The sequence below is a fragment of the Rhamphochromis sp. 'chilingali' genome (genome assembly GCF_963969265.1).
Source record: "Rhamphochromis sp. 'chilingali' genome assembly, chromosome: 21".
Classification (NCBI taxonomy): domain Eukaryota; kingdom Metazoa; phylum Chordata; class Actinopteri; order Cichliformes; family Cichlidae; genus Rhamphochromis; species Rhamphochromis sp. 'chilingali'.
The window spans coordinates 23,081,540-23,109,041 of NC_137949.1; the positions used below are offsets into that span (position 1 = coordinate 23,081,540).

Sequence of the window (27,502 nt, forward strand, 5' to 3'; positions counted from 1 at the left end):
CAAATAATGATGACGTGTAGAGGAAGTCCAGTAGAGTAAATGCCTATATATGTATGCAGTCAGTTTCACACACCCATCGCACATTAATCTGTATCTTCAGTAGTGTGGTAGCAATGGTGATTCAATACATAAATAACATACTAGTGTTTTTTTTTCTTTAAGAAAAAGGTTTAAAAACAATTTTGATTCGATTGGCTCTTTTTTCCTTTTATAAGTGAACATTGTGTTTCTGTGGTGATGGCTGATAGTAATAAATGGGTAATAGATTTCTGATTGTCTCTGAGCAGAATGCCAAAAGGCTGGAGATCAGAAATTTGAGTAGACACTCAGTCTTGTAGTGTTTGTACTGGAAGGCAAAACCCAGTGTAGTCCCGCATGGGCATTAAAGCATTGGGATGGGGTTCCTATAATATACCAGCCAGTCACACTCAGTAACAGTCCATAGTTCAAGTTGGTGGAAACACACTGGCAATTGGTTTGCCTCATATCAAAGGCTGGCTTATTCAGAAACGACAGGTCCAAATGTCTGTGTGGGCTTCAAGTCAAACATGTTGGTGGAAGGCATCCACAGAGAAAGTGAGAGAAGGATGAGGCTGAATGACTCTTGGAACACCTCTTTCCTCTAGTCCTCTTTCCATCTGCCTAATCTCCCTCTCTCTTTTTAACAAAACACTGGGAGTCTTGTTGAAGCCAATCCCTGACACCAGGCAGCTGCCTCTGAAACATGGCACCCTCACGACTCCTTGCCCTTTTCCAGAGAGCTGTGAATCTTGTCTAGGGTCTTCTTGATGCGCAGTGCTGTAAGCCTGGCAGAGGGGTTCTGGTACCAACATTCCTTCATTAGTTTCACCAGAGCAGAGAGAGTCTGAGGGAGAAAGAATGAATAAAAACAGTGATGAATCCATTCTGAAAAGAATCAATGTGACTGCAAGCACTTTCAGATGTTGGCCCATCACCAGATAATGATCACATATGTAGGCACTCATGAGTCATGGATAAAATAAGAGCAAGAGTAGTTGGTTCGTCATCATATACAGGTGCTATTAAGCAATTGTTTCACAGCTGTATGCCTCTAGTTAACTATTAGACCCATAATACATAATGAAGACTGAAGAAATTTAGTATAAGCAAAGTATAATTGTCTGTCTAGTAAAGCTGAGAGTAGACAAAATGTCAGATATTTTGTACAACTGCTTGTTAATGCAACCTGCCAATCTAATCTGCCACTCATGTGGCAGGAGCTGAGTGCATCCAGACATGTTCAAGATTTCATGTTGAAGGTCAAACTGAGCATCAGCATTAGAAGAAAGGTGACTTAGGAGACTCTGAACATGATTACTGGTACCAAATGCACTGGTAACAACAACTTGCATAGCCATCTCTATGGTTTAAAGAAAATGACATAAAAAGATCAAATATCAACAGTCACTCAAATAACCGGCTGTTAAAACCAAGGTATATAGAAGAGCACGTCAGAACACATCAACATTTGCAGCAGATGGGCTACAACAGCAGAAGACCGCACCATCAAGACTCGAAAAAGGTTGCCTCATCTGACGAGTCTCAATTTCTGCAGTTCTACTCGTTTCACTGAACTCAAATGGCCTCCACAGACACCAGATCTCAATCCAACTGAGCACATATGGTGTGTGGCGCTATCATTTCAACATGGACCAAAATCTCTGGGCCATTAATCTGTGCTTCAAAGATCTCAGGGAATTCTGTTCAAAGGGGTCTAATTCGATATAAATGGACAGTAAGTGTAGATGTTACTGCAAATAAAGTGTCTCATGTCAGTATTTGTCATAAACATCGCAGAAGGCCTATATAATTACCACATGGCCAAAATCTGACTTTTTGAACGCCTTCATCCTATTGACAAATATGTTGACACACAGACAAAATATTGCAGACAGACACACAAAAAGATTCTTACTCACAGGATCAGAGAACCATCGATTAGGAATGAAAGGCCTCTGCTGTTCCACACACACCACTTTCCTCATATCCTCAAAGCTGGGATCGTTTGGCACCTGATCGTAAAACGGAGGTTTGTACTCCTCAACAATGCCTGGAAAGTGGAATTTGAATGAGAAAAATTAGTGAAAATTTAAGGACAAGTTAAACAACAAGGAATGAAGAGACAACCAGAGGGCCTGGCACAGATCACCGCACTGCATCATAGTATTTGACTGTATTACAAGCAGCAGGAATTTTATGTATGAAGGAGTGCATCGTGATCACATTAGCGTACCACTCTCTGTAACGTCCACAGCAGTGCACTATGTGCATGACACTCACCATTGCTGTACGTGCGTCTCGCTATCTCCCACAGCACCAGTCCAAAGGCCCATATGTCCACTCGCTTGTAAGCATCGAAGCAGTCTGTCTGAATGGTTTCTTCCAACACTTCAGGTGCCATGTAGCGCTTGGTGCCAACCTTTGGATTGTTGCCCACATCCAGCAGATTGTCTGCCTGGGAGTGGGTCACGGCCAGCCCTGTAGCATGCAGTTACACACAGTGTTATAACAGGACCTGAAATTGATGTCTCCTGAAATGAGCGTATGATTTTTTAGTACTTTTAGTATCTAATTAATTTATGTTTACTCTTTTGAGCAGGTAGCACTGGTGAATCACATGCCTACAGTTTATCTGAATCCCTGAAATAGGTGAAAATCCCAACAGTTCGGAGGAGACAAAAAGCAGAAAAGTGACTGACCAAGGTCTGCGATGCAGCACCGCAGCTCCTTGGTCACCAATATATTTTTACTCTTCAGGTCCCGGTGTGCGATGGCCGGTTTCCCCTCTGTGCCAAAGATCTCCGTGTGCAGGTGCACCAGGCCGCACGCTATCGATGCAGCCATTGCCAGACCTTCTGATGTCTCCACTGCGACTCGCTGCAAGTAGTCATAAAGCGAACCATTTTCATGGTAATGGGTGATGAGCCACAGTTGAGTGCTGGAGTTTCGAGAAGTCATATCGGATGCCATGAACCCTGAGGGACAGAAAGGTGAAAGGTAATATCATGAAATTGTGTATTATTGATTCAGACGTAAGTCAAGTTCCTCTGGCATCCATCACACTTATTACTGTTGCATTTTGCTGAATCCTTTTGTATTATCTTTCACAGATCATCTTGTACTTCCTGGTCCCTTTAGGGGGTCACCACAGCGACTCCTCTACCTCCATCTCACTCTGTCCCTAGGATCCTTTTCTGTCATACCAACCCTCTGCATGTCCTCTTCTTCTGCATTAATGAATCTTCGTGGTTTTACACTTTTCCTCAAGCCTGGCAGCTCCATATTCAAGATCCCTTTGTTTAATATATCCACTATCCCAGTAGCTCTAACCTGAGCCGTCCCGCTGACATCATGATTTCCGTGACTTAGTGCTTTAAAATAAACTGAGAGATTGTCCAGTTCAGGAAAGCTGAGGTTAAAATTAGGAGCTGCCATTACTATGCAAGGAAACACACATGTTAGCCTAACCAAATTTGGGGACAGTCAGCAAGACCAAAACATTAAGCGTAACAGACTCACCCAGTATGTTTTCATGCCTCAGCAGCACTGTATTGTAGATCTCTGTCTCTCTGAACCAAGACTTCTCATCTCTCGAGGAAAAGATTTTCACGGCCACATTCTCGCCCTGCCACTGTCCTCGCCACACCTCTCCATATCGTCCTTTGCCTGGCGGAAAAAATATATATGTATAATAAAGAGAACACAAGAGGAGACAACAAACAGCAAGTCAGAAAAGAAAAAAATACAGATGCATGCATTTTAAAAAGACAATCACTGTCTACTTTTTAAAATTTGAGGGGTGAATTTTCACTCTATTCCATTGCTACAGCAGTGAGATTCTTTTGGCCCAGATTTGATGTTTCCACATCAAAAGCTCAACTGTGCACAAAGCCACAAACTTGAAAACCAAACTCTTACATGCTGTAGTTCATGATAATGTGGTATATAAAAAGGACCCCAAGACAAGTAACCTACATACTTTTATTTGAAAGCTACATCAAAATCTGTCAGATTTTATAGTGCTTTTTACAGTGACATTATCTTTATCTTTAACTTCTGACAGGTGACAGTTTTGAACATGGTCAACAACTCACACAAATAAAAAAGGAACTGATAAAATGTTTTGACAGTTTCTTGAAGTAAGTCACAGATGATTTGACCTCCCGTCTCTTTGACATCACTCAGATTCCACGGATATGTACAGTCATGACTGTAGTCAGGATCGCCTGTGGCGTTAATTATAAGCATGCTCGCTTCTGGGAAACTAACTAATGTGTGAATATATCCCTTTCCTCCTGATTAATGATAAGAATTTGTTATTTTCGTGATGAATAACTTATGTGTCATGACTTTGGATTTTTTTCATGTCATCTGAACAATTTGCTTTTCAGTAGAACTCTATCAGATCTGCCAGTCAAACAGATATGAATCTGAAATGTTACGTGTTACACCTACCTACGCACTCCATCAGACTAATCTGTCGGGCCACAGTTCTTTGAACAAGGAAGGGAAGACCTGAACCACTGCCGGACGTACATGAGTGATCCAACAGGTCCTGCAGATAGACAGATTTGATTTTAGCTTTGTTTGCAAAGATTTTTTTTTTTTTAAAAGAACATAAATCTTTACATGTCATATGTAACTAGCATGTAGAGTCATATACAGGTGTATGCTTAATATGCTTGCTGAAAGCTACAGTTGTGATCAGAAGTTTACATACACTCATCAGTGTATGTAAATCATGAACTTTATGGCAATTTTGTACTTTTAATGACTTCTTCAACAATTGGGTTCACAAGTTTCAATTTAATTGGATTTTCTAAAATCTGCATGGGGTGAAAAGTATATCTGTGAAGGTTCTCATCCATCCAGGTCATCGTAGCCTATAGGGCTGCCACGATTTGTCGACTAGTCACGATTACGTCGACTATCAAAATCGTCGACGACTGATTTAATAGTCGACGCGTCGTTTGAAGCTTTGTAAGATCACAAAAGACGCAGGAATAAGTGGCAGGATTTAAGAGTGTAATAACGGACTGAAACAGAAGATGGCAGCATTGCATGTACAAGGATGTCAGCTACCGCTAAACCCCGAAGAAGAAGAAGAAGGAGCAGCTGTGTCCCAGAATTCATAGCGCGGCCCAGCGCAGTTTCCAACAATGGCGGCAGCTAGTTAGTTTTAATGTTACTCTTATTATTCTTTCTGGGTCACAAAATAAACGTTTAACATATTTTCAGGCGAGAATGTAGCTGTGTAAACCTCAAATATCTGCTCAGTTTATCAGGACACCACATATTTTCAAAAGCGCTCCGACGTTTTCGGAGACATCTGTTACCCACTAGCTCGTTAGCGAGCCGGGCGCTAGGCTCACTAGCGCCGTGAGAACACCGGACTCCCCGCAAATCGTTTTCAAACCCACCGCCGTCTTTCGCTACTCAGGTTAAATATATATGAGTCACTTAGATAACTTAAAATGTTATTGTTTGGCTTTTTTTTTTTGTATTTTATTTGTTCCTGAGTAAATCAGTTTGTCTGAGATTAAAGTTATAGTTTTTACACAGCTGAATAAACGTCAAGCAGACAACTGATTATCAGAAGTGTGAGATGCTCCAGAATATACTCCAGTGTCCTGTTATATTTTAGATAGCAAGGAGTTTATTAAACTTCACCGAAACAATCTGCAAATTTCATTAAAATTTAATAAACTATCATCTTGTCTTTATTTTTAGTTAGCACAGACCTTAAACACTTAAAGCTGTAAGCTAATGATAGTTATATAAGAGCAGATGCTGCTGGTGCAATAAGCTGTAGTTTTACGTCCAATGGATGATGATCTGATTAGTCGACTAATCGCAAAAATAATCGGTGACTAGTCGACTATCAAAATAATCGTTTGTGGCAGCCCTAGTAGCCTAAGGAGCTTGGAAAGAAAAGGGTCTGGACTTTTTTAAGTTGCTTGAAGATGTTTCACCTCTCATCCGAGAAGCTTCTTCAGTTCTAGGGTCAAATGATGGAGAGCCCCAGATTTAAGCCCCAAGTTACATCTAGACCAGAACCTTTTGGTAGTCATTTACATGTTTCTGGCAATATATCTCACCACTTTTTCTGCAGAACTGGCACAGTTGGCAGGTAGTCATTGTCCTCCATTATTCCATCCACTTTGTGCAATGTACCAATACTATAGGCAACAAGACAGCTCCACGCTGGGCAGTTGTCACAGTGTTTTTAGGTTTGAAAGGCTCACTTTTACTACACTTTTTTACTTTTGACTGTGTAGTTTAGAGAAACTCCCAAAATAAGTTCAGACTTGTGCACCTAGTTCTTGTTCTTTAAAGTCATTAAATGTCTATGTTGTACAATTATTCCACCCTGGAGAAAGAACAGTTCCAAGGAATCATTAAAAGCCAAGATTACCATAAAGTTAATACCCATAGGGGTATGTACACTTCTGACAATAACTGTTAATTCAAGGTGAAAAATATCCCAATACTCAGAGGCTGGAAGAGAACACAAAGCGTGAGATGGGCCTTCTTCTTGCTTTGGCCAAATCCCTTTTCATGGTTATCTCTGTTACTCTTACCGCTAAAGTGCTGTCTCCGACATTGGAAGTGATGAGACCGTCTATGGCTCCCTGCTCAGCGTCAAACTCCTGCAGTCTCTGCAGACGTCCATGATGGAGCCTTCTGCAAGCCAGCACAGATACTACAGACAGCAGAGCCAGAACGACCACTGGGCCAAGTACGAAGAGAGCTAATGTCTCCACACGATATCGAACTGGCTCACCTTCTGGGGCTGTGGGTAAATGTAAAAAAGAGATATGTATAGTTTGAAATTGGGGAAAAACATTTATAGTAAGGAAAAGAGCTACAGGACAGTCCAATTTCCTTGTAGACATAAAGCACCTGATGGTAGCAGAGACATCAGATATTCCCTGGTGGTATTGCTGTTGCACCTGTCCTGGGAGCAGCATTGAATAGCCTGGTGGTAGGACGTAGCTGTGAAGCACTGGAGAAGGATTTGGTCCGCGTCGTCCAAACAGCCACGCTCAAAAAAAACTCCACTCTTACTAACTTTGACTGAAGAGAAGCACTGGGTACCTTGGCACCGGGTGGGGTGGAGGCATTTAGGACCCTCACATGCACACTGCAGCTGTCCATCTGTAAATAACAGGATGCAAGTTCACAATATTAACTTTGAATTAAAGGTAACAGGTTCTAATAAAGCAAAAGACATAATAAAAGATAGGTAATGGACTCTCAGTGTGTTCGAGATAGAAGGTAGGTGGGCATCACCAGACACCCCGTGATACAATATTTTCACATTACTTTAAACCCACAATATATTATTGGGTTTTTAATTATTGGGTTGCAGAGTGTTACAGTGATATATATTGCAACTTCTCAAATGTTTTTAACTGCAAATGATGTCATCAAATTTAAACTTTGTCATATCCGTTTTATTCAATAAGATAAAAATGATCTGACGTCACTTATTTTCTCGCTACAAAATGAGTACAACATTGCCACTTAAGTAAATGTTGCCTTAAGAGAGTGAGTCTGCTATCAGTCTGTGACAGTTAGCTCCACCCACACATCAGCTTACATCTTAATTTCTTTTTTTTTTTCCAAATCCAGAGTACATCACTTGTAAAAATTTTATTTATTTATTTTTTTTGTCGTATATCACACATAAAATTAAAGACCATACCTGTTCCGGGTATTATTTTTCTACTACAAATAAACAATCTCCAGCAATTTAATATTCAGGCTTGAGCACAAAGCAGCGAGAAGCAGTCTCACAAACAATAAATGAAAAAGCACATGAGTACAATACCTGGACCCTCAGCTGATATCGACAGAGTCTGCAGCGAGAGCAGCAGCAGGACATGGACACTGCAACGACCCATGTTTCAGTGCACTAAGAGTGGGGAGAAGATGCAAGATGAGCCAGAGAGTTCAGAGGAGTACACTCATAATTACATTTAGCCTCTTTATGTTATCTGACGAGCCTCATAAGGCTCCATACAGAAATGAAACAACAAATTATAAAGGCTGAATGAGTTCAGTTTGTCTTAGAAACCATTACTTAGTGCATTGCTTAGTGCAATGGATTAAACAGAAGCCTTTTTAAAAAGACAGTCACCATGAATTACTTCCAAATGTATAAATGTCTTCACCTGAACATAATATAATCGTGTGGTTTGTTCTTAAGTGGTTGACTAATAGACTAATTGCTTTATATGTAAGACTTGATGTACTATAACTGTTCCTCCGCAGGCTAGCATGCACAAACATACACTAAAGTCAGCCTCTGGTTTTGACCTAACATTCAGAAACAACCAAAGCTATCAGCAAATCCTTCTTTAAAAGGAAAAAAAAGATAGGGTACCTAGTTGTTTGCTGTGGCCATTAACAGGCGACCTCATTGGCCGCTCACAGGCGCCCCGGAGGCGCCAGGATGCCTGGTGCTGCTGCCCTGTAAACTAAGCTAAGCTAAGCTAAATTAAGCTAGCCACACAGCACAAAGCGCAGACTGACAGCCGAACGAGGACAGCCAAAACAGAGCATTAAAACAACACCCACCTACCTGGCGCACACGCAGCGCAGTTTCTAACTCATGCTGTTAAGCCTGCACATTCGTACACGAGTATTAAATAATCGTATCGGCGTGATTTTCGATGTAAAACCACTAAAAGAAGGGACCACTGCCCAGCCCACCCACTGGCTGTTTTCGCTTCCAGCTACACTTGACGTCACCAAAACATTAACATCAAGTTGCATTGTGGGGCAGAGAAGTCCGCCAACTTAAAATCAGTGTAACGCCAGTGATATTAATGTGTATTTGAAGTGTTAATAACGTCAGCCATTATTATATGATAATTAAATGAGAAGAGACTATTGTTTGTTAACCTCTGTGGTCAGTAAATGCTGCTCAATGGGTCCTAGGCTGCAATCATTACACGTTTGTGTAAGCACTTATTGAATTTAAGTGCATTTTTTTTAGCATTATGCTGGTTTCTAATAGTGAAAGATTCGCTTTTTACTTCACAACATACCCTTGTTAATTCTCATATCATTGTTTAAAATATTATATATGTATTGTTATAGATTAAATGACACAAAGATGCATTGAGCTATTAAAGTTGGTCCCACGGTGACCAGCTACAGTATTAAACCTGCTTAAATCCTCTTACATTGATAAAAAAGAAATCCAGCAGTGATAATTTTACACTGAAAGAGTGTGCATTGTATTAAATCACTTATTTACGTAAGCTGAATTTCAAATTTGGATCAAATCCGGATACCAGACAGCTGATTTTTGGCCTTATAAAGAAGGCATTTCAACATCTCTTTCTCTATCAACGGGCCAGTTGTTGAGAGGCTACATGTGCCTATACAAGTCGTCATCATGGGACTTAAACACTGTTTCACATTGTTAGTAAAGCGCACCTGGGGCTCTATTTCCTCCAACCAAGGAAATACAGGGTTAGTTGGGAAAGTATAATTCATTTGTATAGAACTGTTATGGATTAATTTCTCCATCCTGACTTGGTATAGTAACACAATCAATCAGGGCAAACAATTGCTTGAAAAAGTAGTAAGTAGAGCCTTCAAGGTCATTGGTTGAGGTCTATCTTCCATAGCTTCACACTATGGCACCAGAATCACCAGGAAGGCTGGAAGCATCATCACTGACCCCTCCAACCCTGTACATCACCTATTCAATCTTCCTATATCAGATTGTAATCAAAAAATCTGAAACCATCGAAACCTATATTTATGTATCATGTCATCATATTCAAGTTAAAGACACTGGCAAATATCTGTTTTTGTCTCGCTTGAGTAGACTAAATTTAGACTTAGTAGAGGACTAGTGTCAGAGCACAGGCTTTCCAAATACGAACTATGACTCACAGCAACAACCCAGAGGAGAAGTTATGAACTCACCTTTAATTTTAGTTCAAAAAAAAAAATCTTACAGTTCGCTTATACTTTGGTCTGTGTGGGGGAGACTTTCTTGCTATTATTACAGCTGTTATTGCTGCTATTATACACAGACATTTAGAAACAAGACTAAAAATAACCAGTGACTTCCATTAGGAGCAGTATTCAGACATGATGCAATCTTTGTTTCCCAGTTAAGAAATTTGTGTAAAAACTGCTGATTATTTTATTTGATAAAAGTTGGTGAACTTCACATTACAACTAAAGACACTGTTATTTTCTGGGGAAAAGTTGGCAATGACTACATTTAGATGAGTTTGATTCTCTTTAATTATGAACCAATTATCAAATGATTTGCAATGATGGTGGTCAATGGTGGTTTTAAAACGCGTCTTAAAACCCATTTTTACTCCTTGGCATATGACACTGTATGACCCTGATTTCATTGGTTTTATTGTTTTTAATCTATTGTGCTCATTTTATTGTTTTTAATTCTAATTATCATTTTAGACTTTTTTTGTGCTATTTGTGCTTATTTTTTTATTTTAAGTTTTTATTTATTTTATTTATTTATTTTGGGTAAATCTTTTTTTTTCTTTTTTTCTTTTTTTTACTTAGTCATGTATCATTTTTGGCATGCCAAGTGTACAGCACTTTGTGTTCAGCTGTGTTGTTCCGAAAGTGCTATACAAATAAATTGCTTGCTTGCAAGGTAAATAAATTAATAGAAAAAAGGAAAAATAGCACAGTTATTGATATGAACCAAATGATTAAAGATAAAGATCTGAATGTTTCAGAAGTTCATCTAAACAGGTTCTTTTGGGAAAATCCTATTTTCTCTCACTAATTTCTCAAAGCTCCACATTTAATCACCAGTATTATGTGAGTGCTAGACTTCAAAAGTCCTTCTGTGCTCCCTGTCCCTTCACTGAAGTGTGCAGAAGATCAGATCTCCCAACTTTCCTCTTCCTGAAAAGTTTCAGGAAAACCAACAGGACTCTTCGTGCCCTGAGCTCTCATGCAGATCTATTATTACATAATACTGCACCTAAAATATGGACTCAATGATATATTAATTTCACTTTTCACCTCTGAAGACTCCTTCAATTATTGATTGGCACAGTAGATGTCAAGAAAAATGGCAGTGAGTTTCTGTGCGTGTGTGTTTGTGTGTACGCGTGTGGATGTGTTATTATGTGTGTGCAGAGCAGAGAGCGAAAAGGAGAATTGTATCAAGTATCCAATACGTTTTCCCTCCACAGGGTCCGTTGACCATGAACAATGGCCAGTGCTGTTTGTTCCTGCTTACCTGAGGCTTAGGTCTCCAGTGAGTCAGAGCAAGACCCAGCCAGTATCTATTCTCCAGGAACAGAGTTCCAGCACAGAGACACATTATCCGCAGCTTTCTTTAATTAAAGACCCCCGGTCGACACTCTGTGCCAGGTGACCTGAACTGCTCCGAGCCTGCATGTTTCTACCACTATCCTCTCCACTAGGGATAAGTCTCAGTGGATAATTAGAGAGGGAAATGCTATACTGCTGTCATGAGATGGAGGAAGGATTATCTACTAGGACTTTCAACTGAAGAGGCGGGGAAAGAGGAATAATGTGATGGTTTCTTCTACAGTCAGCCTACCTATCTCTTTCTCTTACCTTTCACCCTCTCTCTTCCTAAGACCAAATAATAAGCGAGGGAAGGGACACACAAGTGACTTTTCTTAATGTATTCCACCTGTTTCTCATCTCAGCTGTGTTAGCGAGTTAGTCCCAAGCAGGTTTCCATCCAGAGCTGACATGGAGTATCCAGGGAGAAGACTGCTTTCAGCGTTCCTGCTTTTTCTGCCTCTTCTGTATGTCAGATGTCTCTCCAATCAAAAAACTACAGGTATCAATTTAATACTGTTGGATAATCAGATTAACCTCCTAAGACCCGAACTCTTCCATGGCATGCATTTTTAATTTCTCTTTGCTATTTGGGCTGATTTGGACCTGATGAATGTAAAAACAAAGAATTACGTGATTTTTTTTTTTTACCTTATTTTTGTTTCTGAGAAAAATGAGATTCACATATGAGGACATTCACATTAAATTTCGATAGAACAGTGGCAGTGTAACGTTCTCGTAAGTGGATATCAGGCCCTTGTAGAGCAAAATTTGGTACTTTGGTCTAGACAACCCAAAATATGTAGTCAACATATGTGGACACCAGGTCCTAGGAGGTTAATGCTAAACACATCAGTGATCAAATCCTGCTTGTTTGTATATTTAAAGGGAGGCTTTAGTGGCAGAACTGCATGAGTTGTGGAATTTGAGGTCTAACTGTTTAAAGTTTGCACATATGTAATTTGCAACTTGTCCCTACTGTGTTTGAAAAGTCTCCTGGTGTGTGCTGTCTGATGCTGAGGAGCAGAAGTGTCTGGATTTGGCCGGAAATGCTACAGCCCGAAATGTAAAAGGAACACTGCAGTGTGTCCGTGGCTTAAACACCAGGGACTGTATGGAAAAAATCAAGGTACACAAGAAACAACTGATGGGGAAAGTAGATTCTTACCAAAAACTGTCGTACATTTCATTTCATTTATTTTATTAATTTTTATATCAGCTCTGTCAGATGCATGGCAGTTGAAATTTCTTAACATTAATAGGAACTGTTATATCTAAAAAGTGACTACAAAAGAAAATAAAAAGTATCTGTGAGACATAAAATGGGAAATATAAAAATATGAATATATATTTTGCTCAGAATGGAACTGCAGATGCAGCCTCCATGTTTGGAGATGACATCTATGCTGCTGGTTTCTGCCATGGCCTGGAGCTTGCTGCAGGAGAGTCCTACAATGGTGTAGGTAAGTCACATGTTTAAGGTCTGCAGCAGGTGACACAGGAAGGCACTGAAGTCTCTGCAGCTTATGCCAAAATGCAGATACTGTTCACACAAAATACTTTCTTGCACCCACTGCTTAATCCCAATTTTAAAATTGATTCCTTTTATTTATTTTTCATTTTTGGTCTCTTCTGTAGATGGTATCAGCTACTATGTGGTGGCAATGGCGCGCCGCTCCTCCTCAGACCTGTCCCTGCTCGAGATGCATGAGCGCAGCTCTTGTCACCCCGGCATTCGAACCACAGTGGGGTGGACTGTTCCCATTGGCTATTTGGTCAACACATCCCAAATCAGTGTAGGAGAGCAGTGCAACTTCCCGAGAGGTGAGTCAGAGGGGACAGGGGTGATATAAGTGTAGATGTGTTTTGGTGGAAGGTGTATGAAATGTTCAATGCAAGGAGGGGAAATCGGGAAAGCAGTGAAGGGGAACAAAGAGGTGAAGAAATGAGGCAGGCTGGAGATGCAAGGAGAGGAGACAGTCACACAACAGTGCTTCTTTCTGTAAATGTGAGGTGGATAAGGGGATAAAAGGGGAAACACAATAAAAAATCAGAAGGAAGGATAAACAGGAAAAATGCTGTCTCTTAAAGTTTATTATTATGGTGCTCTGGACACATGGTTCCCAACCATCAAGAATTTAGTGTGGTCTTTTTTTCTATAAAAATCCAGCATCCAAATCTTAAAATACATTTTTGGCTGAGCATAACTTGCACGTGTGGTCCCAAACAGTGAAGAGGCTCATACTTATTTAATTTTAAATCAGTAGGTAAATTTAAACTGCACAAAAAAAAGATAAATCTGACTTTTAAAGTCTTGTGATATTGATAGCAAACTATAAAATTCAACAGTGGGAAGATGAAAAAGAAAGACAAGTGGACCTGAGTTATTTACTTTGACAGGGAACCTTTATGGTCATTTCCAGTACTATATTTTTATTCTTGGACTCTCTTAACTCTTGGAATGGAGTAGTTGGGCATGACTCACAGTTCACCCTGTCTGAGATTTCTTCTGTGATCACAGTAGTGTGAGCTTAAGATGACCACAATAAGGATATCCCCTCTCAATTACATCATACTAACTGAGTTTAGAGCGTTCTGTAGCCTTGTACAGTCCATATGCTGACCATGCAATAGTTTATAAACAGGACAAAAACCTTAAGCATGAAAGTGCAGAAGACTTTTCAAGTGTTCTTTGGTGTCTGTGTCTTTTTATTGTTAGTGGTGGGGAACTTCTTCGGCTATAGCTGCGTGCCAGGCATTAAGGATCCCCAGCACGATCCCAGAGGCAACAATCCAAAGAACCTCTGCGAGGCCTGTATAGGAGACGAGAACGACAGACACATCTGTGCCAACAACCACAGAGAGCGGCATTACGGAGAATCTGGAGCTCTGAGGTACACTGACATTAGCAACATGGGAAATAATACAACAACAGCACCCAGAGGTGAAGTAGATGTTATGACTGCTGCCTTTGTGTCTGCCCTCAATTTATATCCATCCCAGCGTGCTGCCTCCATAAAGAAAATAATAGTGGAACTCTAGTGTATGCCTTATCTGAAGGTATGCAGTAGAGATAATAACAATACAGTGACAAATTACTGTGTGTATATATAGTGAACAGATGGAACACACAACCAGATTAAAATAAGAGAACAGAAAATAATAAATCTAACAGTTCCTGTGATTGTGTCGCATAATTTGTTTAGAAAATCATGTATGTATTAAAATATAAATATATAATACTGTTTGTGCTGTGCAGTACTGCCGTCTGTGCAGAACAGTCTTTGGCACAGTACTGAATGTACTTCAGAGGGGAACAAAAGAACTACAGGGGGTGATTTCTTAAAGTGCCACAGTAAGTGGCAGAGGGAGTTTACTTATGGTCTCCAGAGTGTGTTAACAGTAGCACACTGGCAACTGTGCTGATTTCATTCATATTTCAATCTGTTTATAGACTGAATGTGTCTTGCTGTTTGTGTGTTTTCGTTCAGGTGCGTGGCTGAGAACCTCGGCGACGTGGCTTTTGTCAAACACGCAACAGTCTTTGACAATTTGGATGGTCAGTGTGCAAAATATTGTTTATTTTAGAGACTATGATAGTCGTTGTTGTGTGATATAATTTTTATAATGTCTCAATTTGTGATTACATTGCTTGGAATATGCAGAGGGTGCAACTCCCTGTCAAGACATAGGATGTCAGTGTTTCATAACCCATTTGTGCTTTTTACAGAAAGTGGAATACAGTGATTGGATTGCACTGTAATTATGATGTCATATGATAATATGTGGGAATGTGAGGCGGAGAGAAAAGTAAGCAATCTGAAAACAAGAGAAGATAAGAGCGAGAATGAAAAAGAAACAGATATCACACACAAACGCACACACAGGATAGTCACAGAGTTGCAGACATTTTGTCCAGCAGTGAAGTGCCCTAATTCTCTGTTTGCTGCATCTGCTCCTCTGCTTTGGGCAACATCCAAAATTAATGGCGATCATTATCGCCGTCACGCTACACAGGCTCTGCTGGTATAGCCGAGAAGGAGCAGTTTGACGCCAGCTCCACAAAATGCTGTCGCTGCTTAACGAAGCATGTTTTATCATATGGTTCAGAAATGTCCAGAGTCAGAACGATTAACAGAGGTCAGGAAAACACAGAAGGTCTGGGCTGTTGTCTGGGAATGCTGTAGGCTTCAAGGTGGTTTACCCTTTTTTCACACAGTTGTTTGTTTTGTTAAACGGGGTTTCGTTTCCCTTTTTAAAATTCTCAGGGGACCGATCAAATCTGACAAAAACAGCATATAAAATATTGGTAAATTAGTCATAAATCAGGATTGCACTGTTTGATAAATGTGTCATCATAAACAAATTAATGAATGCACAAAAGAAAATGAAAAACTAAAGTAGTTCTTAGTTAATATAAATAGCTTATTCAGAGTATGAGGAATAATCACATACTAAACATTACAGCTTTCAAATGGTTTTAGATAAGGAGGTCAATGCATATGATGTTACTTTCCTTAGACTTAACTCAGAGGGAGACCGTGCAATTATATGGACAACTATGTCTTGGTATACTTACTGTAAACTTTTTTTAAATATTACTTTCGTGGCATTTTAGCCTTTATTGGACAGAGACAGTGTAGACAGACAGAGAGGGAAAGACATGCAGCAAAGGGCTGCAGGTCAGACTCGAACTCAGGCTGCTACTTTCTTTCACATGCTCGCCTGCTCACCCACTGAGCTAAATTGGCAACCCACAACTTACTGTAATCTTATCATCATGATGAGGACCCAGGATATCTCTACAGCTGGCCAAGAAATACACTAGTTTCTCTAAACCACAGTAAAACCATGTTAAAGAAAGTGCATATTCATTACTGGCTTTTAGAGGCATTGGCATGTGGACTTTGCTCTGTGATAGTCAGAGATACCTAATCCCTTAATAGTCAGGCTAACTGTTTGCAGTCTTAATGTAGCTGAGCTTTACATTTAACAGACAGATTGGTTCCAGTTGTCTTATGTAACGCTGTGAAAGAAATCAAATGTGCATTTCCCATAATCCCAATCTCCTGTTTATACATCTCCTCTCTTGCCCAGGTAAGAACCAAGAGTCCTGGGCCCTGGATCTGGAGGTGGAGGACCTGAAGCTGCTGTGTCCTGATGGAACGGATGCCGGTCTGGAGGAGTATGAACGATGCCACATTGCCGCAGTCCCTGCCAACGCTGTGGTGGTGCGTATGGAGGACAAGTGCCGTGTCTGGAAGTACCTGGAACGCTTACAGGTGGGTGTGGACATAAGCTGCATGTGCTTTGCTTTTGTGTGTGTGAGAGTGTGTGTGTGTATGCACGTTTTTCCACAGAGCTGTGTGTGGATCTCTGGAGCCTGTGCTATTTATCTGCACATCTTAGTACGCAGGTATCTGCTAAACTGTCACCCTTCCTCCGTACTCAGTGTGTGGGAGACTCCAGGATGATTGATATGTCCTGTGCTGATCCGCCCAGCCTGCACTTACAATCTGAAAGACACTTATGTACACAGAACGCCAACGCACATCCATGCATGCCCTCATGCATTAAGCGCAGTCACACACTTCCTCTCTCCTGCAGAATGTGTTTGGCAATGCCACGGAGGGCTTCAGCCTGTTCAGCTCAGCAGGCTATGGCCAATCCGATCTGCTGTTCAGTGATGCCACCCACCACCTGCAGAGAGTTCTGGGTAGCTACTCCTCTTGGCTGGGCCCCACTTATACCACTGTGCTGCAAGCCTTCGAGTGTGAGGGTAAGAGTGATGACGTGTGCCTATTTGCCTGTGTGTAAAAATGTGTTTATGTGGAATTGCTGATGAAGAGTGGGTGGCTAAGTGGCTGGAGGAGTGTTTTTTGCTTTGTGTGTGTGTGTATCTGTGAGCGCATCCACTGCAGCTGTTCTCATTATTGCACTCTCCCACCACCAGGCTTCTGCTGATGGAAGAGGAGGAAGACATCCAGCACATCATCTTCCACCCCATCCCGCTTTCTCCATCCTCCCTCCCTGCCATCTGTGTCCCCCGTCTCACCATATTTTCTTCTTTTAGCTTTGCTTTATTAATGTTTTTTCCCCCCTGCATTTCACCACCCAATCTTTAATATTATATCCTTGCCCTCCTCCAAACTTTTATGACTTTTAATATGCTTGCTGGCAGGTTATGACAAGGTTAAAGAGTGGCTAGTTGGCTGTTAAAACATAACTAAAATTGAACATGTTTTTTAAAGGGCGCTGGGGGGGAAAGTGTAGAAAAGAAAGGGATAGGACAAAAAAGTTAATGATTGTTGTGGTTTTTCTTTTGTGTTTGATTAACACATACCAAAAAAAATCTCTTAACATTTGCTGCCCTGTATATTTGTTGGGAAACTGCAGCCTTCTTGGCTTGTTTCATTAGACTAAGCTTCGGTACCACCCTTCCACCTCACTCCCACAGGGTCTGTCTCTGGCACTGAACAACTGGGTGCTATTAACTTTTTGCTTAGAAGTCTCAGTTACTGTGTGTGTGTGTGTGTGTGTGTGTGTGTGTGTGTGTGTGTGTGTGTGAGAGAGAGAGAGAGAGAGAGAGAGAGAGAGAGGGAGAGAGAGGGAGAGAAAGAGAGTATACACTTTTGTTTCCCACAGCCATTAATGCCCTAATTGGTGCTCTGGCATACTATACTGTTTGTGCATGTGTGTGAGTGCATATGTGCGTTAGTGTTGATAGCATTCCTGCTTTCCCATGCCTTGTATAGCTTACTCCTTTGGATCACGGCTTTCTCACGTCCGGTATGGTGATCCAGGCTGTGTCAGCTCACAGTGTATTTTAACACCTTATGATTAGAAAAGGGGGAGGACTTAAAGTTGAGTTGCCTTCAATGACCCTTGAGGGAGTCTTAAAAAAATGATAATTTTCTCATCTGTGACAACATTTGCGTCACCCAGATTCCTCAAGATTTGCAGCCTCTCCCACACTGCTGTCTTTATACACATGTGGGGGGTTTTCCTATAATATGTCATTTATAATTTAACATTACCACCAGTAGTGAGATGATGATAATGATAATGTGTAAGAGTTACTAACAGCAGGATGTTTAATTAGTCAGTTTTGAATTTAATCTTATTAAAAAACTGTCCTGGGGAATTACTAAAGAAATTGCAACTGCAATTGACAAAAAGAAAAACAAAACAGCATCTATAAGCATTTATAAGGCTCTATAATTAAAGAGACGCAACCAGTTTGACCTTACTTGACCTACTGAATCGTGTACTGTAATTGTGGGCTTTTCACCTCATGTCCACCTCATGTTATTCCACATAGCGCATCACTGAGCTTGGCAATCAACTGATAAGTCGGATGAAGTTCTCCTCATCAAACTGTGGTCTTTAGACCTCGTCATGCATGAAGAATCCACAGCTGGTACAACAGATAATTTGCAGAAATTTGGCGGCAGATTTTTTTGTGTGTGCATTTCTGTTGTATTTCTTCAACTCTGGTTTTGGTGCTGTTTGTTGCTACTTTTGTCCAGGCTTGATGTAAATACTCGTCTCTTCGTGAATGTGTAGTGCTGCAAACCTTCTTTATTTTCAACCAATTAAACGAATGATGATAAAGAGAATAATCCTCTCTTCTTTTCACGCTGGCTTCTAATTATCCCGAAACAGCTATATATCTGTGTGGAAATGAATTAGATTTGATATCAGCTCTTTTGCTTCATCACCCACTCTCTGGCTGCCTCTTGCACACACATTTACTCAAAAATAGTCACTTTGCTCCCTCTCAGTCATTTGGAGAGGGACACAAGAGGATGAAAAGAAGCAGAAAAGCACAAAGGCTCAGGTGTTCACTCGGTTAGCGAGAAGCACCTCCCAGGTGGACAGGTGAATCAGAGACACACTATCTTCATAGGTGGTCTACATGTGCAAACAGAGCTCCATTCAGGGTAGGCTAAATGCTCCTGCTGGCAAAGCTACCAGATTTACAACACCAGCGGCTTAGAGAAAGCCCATGTTTTTGATGGAGCAGTATCATTTAGAAGTGAGCAGATACTGTAGATTGAACTGCATTGCAGCAGAGTGCTGCAATCATTCTCAATCCTCAGCTCTCTTGCTGCCCATTTTGCTGCAATGCACAAATAAAAACAACTAATTCAATTCAGTCCTCTGAAACTTGAGTGTGAGTATATAAGAGAAGGGAGCGTGTCAGTGCAAGTGTTGGAAAGTGATAATTAGTCATTTAGAAATGGAGTTTTTTTGCACGTATACCAAAGCATACTATAGCTGTTTGCATCTATATTTGTGTACTGGTGTGTTTGCATTGCTTTGCTAACATAAGAGAAACTTTTGCTGGATTTATTGTCTTGCTTTGGCTTTGTGTGTGTCTTTGATTACAAAGAGAGAGGGATTATGGGAATTCTACCTACACAGAGGCACATCTAGAAAGGCCATTACACCTCCAATAAGATTATTGGACTATCTAACAAGAAGCCTTATGTATAACCAGAGGTCCAGATAGCAGGAGATCTTAAGCATTTAGATGTTATTTTGTGCAGTAGCCCAAAAAGGTCAACAGCAGTTGTGCATGGGCTGAGTGATGAATGTGTATAAAAAGATGCTTGAACAGGAAAAGAAGCGAAAAGTTCACACACAAAAGAACACATAGCGAGCACAAACATTGGCTCCAGTGTGCAGATGTCATTGTTTTTAACACTTTACTACAAAGACGTGTATTATGTAGTTTGTCTATTATGACTGGATTGAGGGTTTGCAGACACATTAACACTTACCATGTGGCATTTGTGTGTCCAACACTTTGAATCTGTGATAATTAATCCTGATAACAAAGTATCAAGAAAACAAGGCACCAGATACATATGCTTACAGGCCAATCCATAACCATCTGGCAATGACCAAGTGAGGTATTCCCCAGTTGGCAAGCGATTGCTGGAAGTTGACAGCGGTCACCAGAAAATCAGTTGCTAAAGCCCCAGTCATACTGGCCTAGAGACCAATATGTGACACACTGGCAACCATGAGTCACAAGTGGAAAATGTGTATTCCCTGACAGTCTGGCAAAAAACTCCTTGATTTGATTGCCAGCAGATTGTATGTGATCACCTGTAGTTTGCATGGAGCGTGAAGACTTGTCAACAAGCACTCACAAGCTACTTCAGAGAATTACTGAAACTGGGAAATGTGCAGCACAAACTCAGAAAGTCAGAGAAGACCCACCAAACCCCAAATTCATGATCCAAGATAGCAGAAGTGCACACAAACAGTAGTAAAACTGTAAAGTTTTTAATGTGTGTGCACTACTGCGTATTTCTAAGTCGCTAAATAAGTGATATGCAGCACACTGACAAGCTCCTATCCATGAACATGCTGCAGAGGCAAAATGAGTAAAGAGCACATTTAACATAGGAAAAATCCTGGCTATTGCATTAACATTGTGAAGAAGATAAATGAAAGCTTAATAAATTTAATTTCGGTTACTGTACATTCATCAAACTACTGTGTTTACACCTCAGCAAAGTTGTGGTCTGTCGCTGCAAGTGGTAAGATTTCTGTGAAGGTGTATGTCAGGCCACAGGCTGTAGCTGTAACACAACTATAAATCAGCCTGAACACTTTGGAGCCATTTATAAAAGAACCACTTCAGTTGCTAATGTTATTTTGCTAGCCTTAGCTAACAATACTCGCAGTTTAAACTTTTAATGTAAATGAAACCTCTGGATGATTTTCCTATTGTTTTTAATACAATAATGCCTACAAAAGTTGTGTTTAGTGTCATCTTGCGTGTTTGTGGGTGTCTTCATCTGCGCTGACACGGGTGATGGCGCGAATGGTTTGACCGGAGGTTGCCAGGCGAGAGCGCCAAAGATGAAGGGGATGACAGTGATGGAGGGGGAGAGGGGAGAGGAGTGACAGGTAATCCATCAGAGGCGTTACTGTCATTATTCAATTACCACCCATCCTTAGCACTCTTGATAACCCTAAAACACACACACAGGCTACAAGTGTGTGCATGCAGTTGGAAGCTGCAATGGGTTAGCAGATCCTCTTACACACAGTGGGTTTGTGCTGTGTGGGTGGTGAGGTGAGTCAGGACACAGAACTTGGCACTAGTTCTTTATATGCTTTTAGTGCAGTAGACCCTTAAATCTCCACCTCTTCCTCTCTAATGTCCTCTATTCCCTTCTCACAGCTCTCATCGCTCACGTTTTTCTCCCCTCACCTCTCTTTATCGACCTCACCCTCAACCTAACCCTCTTGCTCCTCACTTCTCCGTCTCCATTCCATAGTTCCCACCATACCCCCCGCCTCCTCCTCCTCTTCCGCCTATCTCTCTCCTCTGTTCCGTCTCCTGAGCCCAGAGCTGATAAGGAACACAGAGTATGATTAGACGCCAGTGACACCAGGCTTATCGTTCTGCTTCCACAATGCTCCCAAGATCACTTGCCCAATAACAGCCAAGCATGGCAAGCATGAACACACACATGCACACACACATGTTGCATCCATAATACGGCCCAAACTGGGTGAAAAATGACCACAAGCAGCAGATTGTTTAAATGTGAAGTGGTGGGGAGGAGGACGTTTATGCAGCGTAGTGTGCATAGGTGTATAGAGCGTGACAGAAGATGCACGCTCAGGGTTTTAAATTTAAAACACTAGATGGCACTGTCCACTCAGCAGTGTTCGTGTATTCATTAATGCTTTTTCCAATAAAACCATTATAATGCCAGAGGGCATACACATTACTGACGCTCCTCAGGGTGTTTCAGCATCCTCTCTTTTCCAGTTTTCCTCTCACTTTCCTCTTCTCATTTCATTTTCATTTTCTCCTTTCTTTCGCATTTACACTTCTGTTTTTTTGCTCTCTTCTGTCCTTGTGTCTACCTTTCTGTTTGCCCTTTTTCTTCCCTGTGTCCAATCCCTTTCTCTTTTCTCCTCTCTGATGTTCTACTCATCAGTTTTTGTTTTCGTGTCTTGTGTCCTCTATTTCTTGCCATCTTTCCTCTCTCCCCTTCTTCTAAATCTTCCCTGCACCCCCAAATTTCCTTCCCACGCTTACCTCTGCTCCACCTTAGTCTCTTCTCTCTCATCTCTTTTCTCCTTCACCCTTCCTTTTCTGTCATGTTTTTTCACTTCCCCCCTCTGTTTCTAATTTACCCTTTTTCTTTAATTGTTTCACCTCCTTCCTTTCCCCCTTTTCTTCTTCTCCTCCTCTTCTTTCATATATTCTTCTTTTCTGGCACTTCCTCTTCTCTGCCCTTTTTTCTCTTCTTCTCCACTCACACACTTTTTCACTCTCCTCTCTCGTCCATGGGGCAGTAGCTCTGTAATGTTGTTAGGACATGCTCTCATTAATAACCTACACTTTGAGAGTCTTTGCTAGTGGAGCGTGAATCTCCCGTTCGTTTGGGGACGAATAGAGGGTGTTTCACCGTGTGTGCGTGTGTGTGTGTGAGCATAAAAGAGAGAGAGAAGACAGACAACGAGAGAAAAGCCAATGGGTGAGTGTAATGCACAAAAAGCATGTTGTTTCCTCACATTGTTTAATGGTGCTCGATCAGCTTGCAGTCTGCTGGTCCAGTATGTTTTATGTGTGTGCGTACTGTAGGTGGGCGTGTGGAACTGTGCCAGACGTCCTTGAGTCTGACCCTGTTAAGGAACCTTGCCTTTGGGCATCCCATGGCTCAGTGCTCATTACTGCCATAGTCGCACGCATGCACGTACACCTTTTCAAGCTCAACCACATGCCAATTGATCGACTCGGGAGCCAACACCCACCTCCAATTACAGGTAAATTTACAGGTCTGTTCTTCAAGGTGTGTGTGTGTGCATGCACACTACAGTATATTCACTACATTATAAATTCTAGGTGAAAGACTAATTTGTGACCAGCCCTTTCTCAAACCGCATTACGAAAAGTGTTTTTTTTTTTTCTTTTTTTTTTAAATGACATCAGAAACAGCAGTATGCGACATTACGTGATGGCAGAGCTTCAGTTCATCCTTTGTCATTTTTTTTTTTTTTTTTTTTTTTTTTTTTTTTAATAAATAGGACAGGGGGAATGAATGAGAGAAAGAGGGGGAGAGAAAGAAAGAAAACCAAAGGGGAGAAGAGACGGTGAGAAGGGGGGGGAAGAGAGAGAGAAAAAAAAAAAAAGAACTCCTGGGTCACCTGTATGGAGAAAAAAAAAACAAACAAACAAAAAAAACAAACAGAGGAGACAGCAAACAACAAAGAGCAACATAATAATAGAGAAAACAACAACCACCCACACATGCAGGGCCTTGGAGTGGGGGTATGTCACCAGGGTGCAGAGGAGGCTACCCCCCCCCGTCCCCTTCTGACTGCCTCTGCCTCAATTTTATCCCACAACTTAGACATTCACATTATTCACACTCTCATTACACATACATATAGGATCTTGGGGGTGGGCACAATCACGGAGTCCAATTTACCATCAGGGTGTATACCTCACCCCTGACGTCGTTGCCCACCTCTCAATTTTAAATACACTTAGTCATTGAGGGCTAGCAGGAGGGACTATGCGCTTACCTGCTGCTCCATGGCAGGTAGCTCCATGCCCTCCTGGGTTTTAATTGCACCTTAGAACACATATGCATCAACACTACAATGAGCGGGTGGAGGGAGGTTTGGAGTCTTCTCCCACCCCCATTCTCTGCGGCCTGCTGGAGCGGGAGGGCTAGTAGGAGGAGTTGGCCGTCCGACTGCGGTCTGGGGTGTGGGGCCTCCCTGCTGCTGCGGAGTCGGGGTGGTCTGCCTCTCCCCACCGCAGGGAAAAGGGTAACACCACCTGGGTCTGGGTGCAATTCCCCCCTCCAGGGGCAAGGGTACCTAGACCCGGTTTGTAGAGTACGCTTGGGGAGTGTGATTGTGTGTACAGCGTCTCTTTATGTCTGTCTCCACGTTGGTTGAGTGTGGAGTGAGTGCATATGAGAGCATGAGGGTGGGAATGGATGTTTGTGTCTGTGTGTGCCTGTATGTCTGTGTCTATATGTCAGGTTGGGTATCAGACGCCACCTCTCTGGGGACACCTCAGGCCCTCCAAGGTTTGGAGGCCTATCTCCACCCACCACCACTTCCCCTGCCGGTGGCGGACTCCCTCAGGTGTCGGTGTGTTGGTGGTTCTTTGTGTCTGGGGGTGGGCGTCCGGGTACACACCGGCTCACTCCTTGGCGGCCGCTTGTCGGGGCCTGGGGCCTGGGGCTCGCTCGGGCCCCCTTTGGAGGTGGGGTGCCCCCGGCCTCTCGGCCTGGGGCTCGGTCACTCAGGCGCAGCTGGGGGCCGGCGGAGCTCACGGGCGCGTCACTGCAACTCCCCCTGACTTCTGCTCCGCGGCTGCTGGGCGAGCCCTCATCTGGGACTCTCCTCAGCTCTTACTGGAATAGTGGCGCGGCTGCCCCTCTGTTGGTCTTCCATGGTCTCTTGTGTTCTGGGGGCCTCTGGATATCTGGAGTTTTGATCTCCTCCATACCCGCTTCACACCCTGGAGGACGGGGCTGTGGCCCCCCCACACTCCCTAGCAGATCATTACATGGAGAAACCTTTGGAATGCAAGCATGCTGATCCACACAGGTATGCACACATGGGTATTCACAGACGCGGACTAAAGCTTTCTTGGCTGCTACCTCAAAGCACACTGTGCGCTGTCTATCTTGCGTGCTGCACAATATCGTTTATTATTTAGTAAATATTGATATCTATGGCTAGCTAGTTTATTGTGATGGTGCTTTGTTTTCTCTATTATTATGTTGCTCTTTGTTGTTTGCTGTCTCCTCGAAAAGTGTTTTTTAAGTGTCACCATTAAGCGTGAAAGTTAAGGTAATGGCGGAACTCAGGCAATTAGCGGTGACAGGAGAAGTTAAAGCAAGTTAGAGAGTGAGTTTGAGTCAAACACAAGTATAACAAGGATGTGTGAAGGTGTGTTTGCGTGCCATACGTGCGAGTGTGTGTTAGATTTATGTTCCGCATGCCTGTTCCTGTTCCTGCTCTCCATAATGAGCCGACAGGTGTACGAGCCAGCAGGCTGGACACTGACTGATGCAGCACTAATGCTCACAAACTCCTCTCTCCCGCCCCTCACCACCTCTCCCACCACACACACACACACACGCACATGAATAACATACTGTACAATAGGTGTTGTCTTACCTCAGCAGTACACTGAGCTTTGGCAGAGAGGCAAAAAGAGAGAGGAGCAGGCGGGGGATGAGAGAGAGGGTGATTAAATAGTCTAGTTAGTCCACAGAGTGGTTGAGAACATTAAGAGCTTGGCCATTCATCAGAATAACACACACAAAACACTACATATACACGCACCCACTCATATTGATTGCACAAGTTAAAAATGTCTCTGCTTGGTGAGCCAGTGAATTCTCATAGGAAAACAGTACTCAGACACAGAGACACACACGCAAAATCCCCCCCAAAACTCACATATGCACATCCGCACACACACACTTACTTCCTGTCTCTCTAAAACAGATTAATTTTCCATCACTTACCCCTCCTGTCATAAGTGTGAGCACCGACTCATTAAAACTCTTGAAACTCCCTCCCACACCTCCCCATCAGTCTCTCCCTCATAAATGGACAGGGCTCCTTTACTGCTATGGAGGTGGGGATATAGAGCGAGAAAGAGAAATACACAGACACACACACATACAATGAGAGTCTGGGAGGATGAGGAGGAAAAGCAGGTGGGCTGTCAGACAAGAGAAGATGAGGAAAGAGAAGAAGGGGGGAAAAACAGGTGGATTGTCAGAGAATAAGCAGGCAAAATGAGGAAGGAGGAGGGAGGATTTCTACAAATAGGATGAAGAATGAGCAGACGGGGGAAAGGACAAAGAGTCCGGAAAAGGGAGGATAAGCTGTTGGGATGTTAAATAAGAAGGACACAGAAATAGAAGGACTGAAGAGGAGGAATTAGGAGGGTTAACGAGGAAAGAAAATAAATAAATAAATAAATTAAGGACAAAATAGGGAGAAAAACTGTGTGGCATCTCTGCTAAAAGGCTGGGATAAGAAGAATGTGGAGGAAAAAGGAGGAGCATTCACAAAGAAAGCTCAAGATGGTAAATATGGAGAAGAAGAGATAAAGAAATGATGTGAAGCAAACAAAATGAAGCATTTACTTGGTGATTAGTAAACGGGATGAAAGGTAAAGGAGAAGAGGCAAGGACATCATGAGAGAGAGGGAGCAGAGAGGGAGCAGCAGAGCAGCAATTTCTCCTCCTGCTCTCCCAAATATGAAGTCCCTTGTTATCACTGTTAAGTTTTAATCTTCAGCCTAACAGTCGTTTTCATTATCAGGATAATGCCAGTTATTACCTCTTCATTGCCAGGAATATTATGATGGATGTTTTCCAATCAGCCCCAGCATTAATACGATCAGCGCAGACATTAGCACAATCAGTCAGCACGCTGCTGATAATAACTCATGATTGTTGTGATTTAGTCCCAATGCCACGACAGCTGGAGCTGCGTTTAAGCACCATTAATTACAGAGAGATGGGGTGAGTGAAGGAAATAGAAAGGAAGGAAAAAGGGGTAGAAAAGGATGTGACAGAAGATGTAAGGAGCAAGGAAGGAAGGAAGGGAAAAAATGAGGGTGAATGTGAAACAAAGACAACAGCAGGCAGAAAACAGATTTTCCCTGCATTCACAAACATGTTTGGATTCAGCACGTAAAGTGTTTGTTGCTTTAAAGTGATTCATTCAGGTGCCAAAATTGAGCACCAAACTCAGGCGGTACCAAACAACTGCAATGAGATGAGATGCAGGTGTAGGCTGTCCACGAGGAAGAGCACCTCTTTGTTTCGGGTGAGAAAAATAATCAAATTTGACTGTTGAACCGTGCCCGTGTGCTTGTGTGCAGCTCCACTTCTGACTGATATGAGAACTCCAGTGTCTTCTGCTGGTCTACTACTTTGTCATTTTTCCTCTTCATCTCGGAACCTTTATAAAGTAGATTCCCAAAGCCCAGGACTGAGTGCGCACTTTAAAAGTTAAAACCTTTAGACTTTGAGCAGAACAAAATCATCACATTTGTTAATGCAACCCATTAGAAATCCTCGACCTTGTGCTACTTTTGTAGACAGTGGCGCCACACTGTGAGAAA

The 27,502-nt window shown here is 42.1% G+C and overlaps 2 protein-coding genes across 4 annotated transcripts; one reads left to right on the forward strand and one right to left on the reverse strand.

The window, feature by feature from the left end:
• Positions 1-358: 358 nt before the first annotated feature.
• acvr1l (activin A receptor, type 1 like) lies at positions 359-8,756 on the reverse strand. Of its 3 annotated transcripts, none has more exons than XM_080871764.1 (10): positions 8,609-8,756; positions 7,856-7,939; positions 6,925-7,179; positions 6,603-6,814; positions 4,477-4,576; positions 3,541-3,687; positions 2,721-2,996; positions 2,302-2,499; positions 1,941-2,071; positions 359-865 (listed from the first exon to the last, which is right to left on the reverse strand). In XM_080871764.1, exons 2-10 carry the CDS (start codon positions 7,926-7,928, stop codon positions 734-736), a joined length of 1,524 nt encoding a protein of 507 aa, XP_080727890.1. In that variant the 5' UTR covers positions 7,929-7,939; positions 8,609-8,756; the 3' UTR covers positions 359-733. The 3 variants fall into 3 exon arrangements, with proteins under 3 accessions (XP_080727890.1, XP_080727891.1, XP_080727892.1); XM_080871765.1 differs by having other exon boundaries at positions 8,605-8,756; XM_080871766.1 differs by lacking the exon at positions 8,609-8,756 and adding an exon at positions 8,411-8,560.
• A 2,723-nt stretch (positions 8,757-11,479) lies between these two features.
• Positions 11,480-18,952, forward strand: otomp (otolith matrix protein). Its single transcript, XM_080871321.1, has 9 exons — positions 11,480-11,851; positions 12,342-12,478; positions 12,710-12,812; positions 12,988-13,173; positions 14,069-14,243; positions 14,841-14,908; positions 16,447-16,631; positions 16,957-17,128; positions 17,303-18,952. Exons 1-9 carry the CDS (start codon positions 11,761-11,763, stop codon positions 17,311-17,313), a joined length of 1,128 nt encoding a protein of 375 aa, XP_080727447.1. The 5' UTR covers positions 11,480-11,760; the 3' UTR covers positions 17,314-18,952.
• The last annotated feature ends 8,550 nt before the right edge of the window (positions 18,953-27,502 follow it).